Below are 5,486 nucleotides of genomic sequence, written 5' to 3'. Positions count from 1 at the left end.
AAAAAAAAAATCTACCATTTAAACCTCCAATCTAAGTTGTGCTAAAAGTGATGAAAGTCTATTGACTTCTACAGGCCATGGATCAAGCTCTAAAAACAGTCTGCAGCTACTGTATGAACTCTACAAAGTTAATAAGTATCTAAAGGTGCAGACAGCTACAATGTGAAAAACAGCATAGAGAAAATATCCCAGCCCTGAAATGGCTCCCCAAACGCATGCTATTTTTAATTAAAGTTCACAAATATCATCGTATTTAAAAGAAATTCTTAAATGAAAATGGTTAAAACTCCACTTTGAAATTATACTGATTAGCTTTCAGGTCTAACTTTTTTTTTTTTTTTTTTTTTTAGTTTACCTTTCAACTAAGTTAGTCTATTTTACTGTATAACTATTGGACTTTTTTTTTTTTTAATTAAAAAGTAATTATAAAAGGGAAAATTAAGTAAGAAACTAACAAAACGGGGGAAAAAAAATACAAGATCAGTCTAATCATGCAATACGTATTAAGTTAATGTAAAATATTTTTTTTGTATTTACAATTCCTGAAAAACAATGACAGCATTGTTTAAAGAAATCATACGTGTAAAGAAAATAGACAAAAAAACAGTGCAGTATAAGATCAATTTGACTCGCAAAAGATCACCACATCAGTTACATTGTTCTCAACTGAGTCCTGATGTTTACAGGCACATGACAACAAAATATAAATGAGTGGCAACAAAATAACATTTTTAATTTTAATTAAAATCTTAAAATAATTTTTGTCAAGCCATAATGTTTTATGCAATATATGTAATATATAGAAATAACACATAGAAGGAAACCTAGCCACTTCATGCTTCAACAAGACATTTTCACCATAAACTATAACTCAAATTTGTGATTCTTTTTCCTAAAAGAAAACAGGAATTGAATAAAATTTTGAAGTTAAACATTTAAAATGAAATATCCGGTTGGAAAAGCAACACAGAATACATAATACTGATTAGAATTTAATGCTTACAGCAGTTTCATATAATGAAATCGATAGAGTTGGGTTTTTTGGAACTAAATTCATACATCTCACAGCACAAATGGAAATAAGCAATTGTTCCAGATATCAATGCTTTAAGAAGATGATCATGCTAATTTAAAATAAAAAGAAATATTCCATGATACCTTAACTGGAGAAAGAACACCTAATATGAAATATTTTATTTCAGGATTCTCTAACAGTTCACTTACTCTGCAAACCAATACATATGCGTTTAAAAATAAAAATAGGCAAACAATTCAACTTTGAACTTAAAACAGTTGGAGTAATGTATGTAAATTATTTTAAAATCATCTGGGAACTTTTTGACATAGATTTTGTAATTTATTTAAAATCAATAAAAACAGCTTGAATGATATCTTAATTGTAGTATAATTACTTTTATTTTATAGAAGTTTATCATTTCATTGAATTAACTAACTGAATGTTTTATGAATGTAAACTAAAATATTCAGGGCATGCCTCAGGTAAAGGTGAATGTTTTTACAACACACACTCTTAAAACAGACTATTTATCATTCTTTGAAAAAGTGGACATGAAGAAACAATGCTATGTGTGTGGCCTACATTACCCTCATTTAATGCACTAAATACAGGTTTTTTAGAAAATGATGCAGTTTCTGCACCATTGATAATCTGACAGTAAGTATTTATTGAAGGTAAAACACTCATTGTCTGTTGTCACTATTTGTTTTAATATATAATCTTGCTAACCAAATGATCTTTAAGCAATGCAGATAAGCAATGGCATGCAAAGGGTCACTTAAATGCCAATTTGACTGTTTCATAAACTTAAGCATTCTTTTCCCATGACTATTCTCAGCTACTTAATTGAAAGTATTATCCATTTACAAACTTCAGACCTCCCATAAAAAGGCTCTCTTCTGTATCCAACAGACCATTCAAGACCCTAAGAACAACAAAAGCTAATAATTAAAGACCGCTTCTCTCACTCTTTAAAAAAAAAAAAAACTCGAAAGAAAGAAGTGAAGAAGCAACTTACGGTATATCTAAGCAAAGCTAGCCATAAAGATCTTAGTAGTGAACACCATAAAATTGAGGAGTCTCCCTTGACATGGGACAAGACAAGATCAGTTAAATCAGGACACAGGCTGTACTACTTTTGTAATCTGCACTCCTACTAGAGAATGACAGATGCCACCTATGACAACAGCAAGGTAATAAGCAGTTGTCCTTAAATTACTGCTCTGTGTAAAATCTCCTGAATTTCAGACAAGCACTGACTGTAATACAAATTCAAGTTAATGAATTTTTAATATGTCTTCTCTATTTAAAGATGATGACTTACAGCTGGCATTGCTTATATTAAATTTGTGGTATGTTCCATTGTTTGTTTTTAATTATTTTGATTAGATTATGCTTGGAATTGTATGGACAAATTCAACCCCTGCATAAGCAACTTCAGTCTCTGCTGCAGTCAAGAAAAGTTTCATCTGCATATAGCAGGAATGAGCAGGCCCTCTAGATTTTAAAAACAGTAAATCAAATCCATTTCAAGGAGATAAGTAGCAAACAAACCACCAAGCTAAACTTGATAGATCAGAAATTGCTCATAACTGCATGTTTCAGATCCAGATTTTGGGAGATAACATTTTCTTCTCCATCCTTATCTGCCATCGTATGTATTTATAACTTAACACATTTTCAATATTAATTTCATTATAATGAAGTAAGATTAAAGTATTACTTGACATTTGAAGCATGAGTGGGCAGGAAAGACAAACACTGTTGCAAGTTGTGTTCCTCTTGTAGATCTTTCTGAACCTCATTTGGTTTAATTTTTGATATCGTTTTCCCTTCCACCCATAGCACATCTGTGGACGGAGCCTAAGATGTTCACAAGCAAAAAATAAGCACAGTGTTATAGACTGTAAGCTTACAGATATTTTCATATGCACTCCAGAGAAGAACAAGAAGCAATGGTACACAAGAAACCCTGATTAACAGAAAACAAAACTCATTTAAACAAGAGTAGCATATAACTGCTGTCACTGAGCAGATCACAGTAACACCTACAGCTATTCAGGGCATAGAATATGCAGAAAAGTGTGGTAAAACAAAATATCCATTATGATAATCAATAGAATAATCAAAAGAGCATCAAAATTCAGAACTATTACTCTTAGAAGCGCATGAGTACATCTAAAATTTGTATTTTTATGCAAATTAAGATAGACAAATGTGTTTTAAGGGATAAAACTTAGAAAAGTTTATTCAGTACAGCAACACAAAAGGAATTGCTATTGTTTCCACCTACAGCTGATCATTCTAATTTACTAATGCCAATAATTGTTTTTTTCACACAGTTAAAGCAGACCAGATAACTGTTGAAAAACATAGTAAAGAGCATGCAAGGAGAAGGCAGAAATTAATCCTGATCTTTGAACCCTGTCCCACCCAAAAATTTTGTCATGGAGCAGCTCACTGAAGTCCAGGAGCAAGAGCAAACAGCAAGGGGAAGGAACCTCTTGAGATATTACTACTCCCAAGGCATCTACATTTGTTTCTTGACTTGAGCTTCAAAATCTACAGAATATGCTGGAGGCCATCATAGTCTAGAAGAAACAGAAGCCCCTTCCAACCTCAAGCATTTGACAATTCTGTTTCCTGCAAGATGTTTAACATCTTCATAAAACAGACTAACTGCAACCAACAAAAAGGATTCGCCTGAGCTCCCCTGAAAAGTTACCATACATAATATAGCAAAGCAGGTTCAAGAAAATTAAAAGCTATAACGAAAGCTATATGAAAGATAGAAACAGAACACTGTAGAAAACCAATTTTTTTAAAAAAAAAAAAAAAGCACATTTAAATTCTGCAGTACTTACATCAAGTAGAACCAGGTACCTATCGTGGAAACTGCTTTTTGTTGTAACCTCACTAAACATACATTTAATAGGTGTTGTTACAACAACACTGCTAGAGCATTACAGAAGTAGCATGTTGCCCAAAATAATACTGTCTAAAAACCATAAGAGTACCCCAGTTCTGTTTAACTAACTGTGAAAGTACTCTGTTAACCAACAGTATATAATTTAGAATATGTAGTTTTAGGATATTTTTAGATACATGGATAGATAGATATAAGGGTATGATTGTAGAGTAATTTCTTACAACTACCTATGGCAAGCATCATTGTTAATTATCTAAAGTCAAGAACAGACAGTATGAATGATTAGAAAAATTTTTGACCTATAAACAGACAAATATTGTAAGGACAATGTCAAAAGAATATTATTTCTAATTTAGAAGAAATTTTTTAAATTACTGTTTTCATTCATGCTCTCAGCATTAGCAATCCAATCTGTCTAACAGAAATTATTATGCTTCCACAAGAACTGATACACCCAAATCCTTGGCTGTAGAAGAACGCCAGTCAATTGGAACTACTCAGACCATTTAGGGTTTTACTTCACATTCACTATAGCTCCAACACAAAATGCAGCACCAGGAATGATGAGGAGTTTGTTTATTTCCCTGTAAATCACTCTCTGAGTAGCCCACATCTTTTAGCTCTTCGGAACAGGTTCTTAGCTATCCTAAGACTGATGAGGAAAATGGTCACTACTATTCTGGGTTCCTAAGGGTATGACAACCATTCTCTCTGCCTTTCTCCATGCCTTTTGACAAGACACAACCAGAGCCAAACTACAGTCAATGGGAGGCCCTTAGGCATGCAGAAAGTTTCTCATTTTGATTAGATCTGTCTTATGACTAGACCTAGAAACAATCTGCTCTGCAATAATATGGATTTCTTGTTGATAGAAATATCTCTCTCTCTTGTCCCCTTTTATCTCCTCCATTTCAATACCTGCATCTGTCTTCATGTAACATATCAAACCTTGTGTTCACCTCTATTTAACTTTCTGCCAAGACTATTCAGTATTTTTTGCATATAAAAGTGTCTAGTGGAAACACTCCCAGTCTTGGTTGTTCTTCACATAATACATTTAGCAAATGTAGTAATTTTAAGGTAATTACTCATATAGAAGTAGTAGAAGGAAGCACGTTAAGGTTGTATTCTCAAAATACCAGAATGATTAAAACTGGCAACATATGGCCAAAGGCATTTTTTGGTCTTTGTAACAAATTTGTCCTGCCTCTGTAAACTTGGTATATGTTCTTTACTAGAAAAGCTTTAAGGGGTTGATATCAAATGAAAGCTCTTGTCATGTATGAAACATCACATAACCAAAAGGATGTTGATCATTATGCCATTTTCCAGGAAGGCACACAGTTGTTAAATGTAAATGAGGATTCTATTTATACATTGTTTCATTCCTAATCTTCTCAATCTCATAATGAAAAGCCTAACCCAACATATGACCGAATGAACCTTAATTTATTTTTTCCTCTAACGTTAAGCTGCAAGACCAGTATGGAGACCTGTATTATAGAAGAGTCTTTTAAATGGCAGTTGGTTAAAAAAAAA

General features: G+C 32.6%; 1 protein-coding gene across 1 annotated transcript in view; it reads right to left on the bottom strand.

The window, feature by feature from the left end:
• TTC6 (tetratricopeptide repeat domain 6) overlaps nucleotides 1–5,486 on the bottom strand; it is a 68,508-nt gene that overhangs the window by 53,923 nt on the left and 9,099 nt on the right. The window contains 1 exon segment of the mRNA XM_019616123.2: nucleotides 2,742–2,881. Within this exon segment, the coding sequence (XP_019471668.1) occupies nucleotides 2,742–2,881 (140 nt within the window).

Source organism: Meleagris gallopavo, chromosome 5, assembly GCF_000146605.3.
Source record: "Meleagris gallopavo isolate NT-WF06-2002-E0010 breed Aviagen turkey brand Nicholas breeding stock chromosome 5, Turkey_5.1, whole genome shotgun sequence".
NCBI lineage: Eukaryota > Metazoa > Chordata > Aves > Galliformes > Phasianidae > Meleagris > Meleagris gallopavo.
This window is presented reverse-complemented; position numbering and strand designations above follow the sequence as displayed.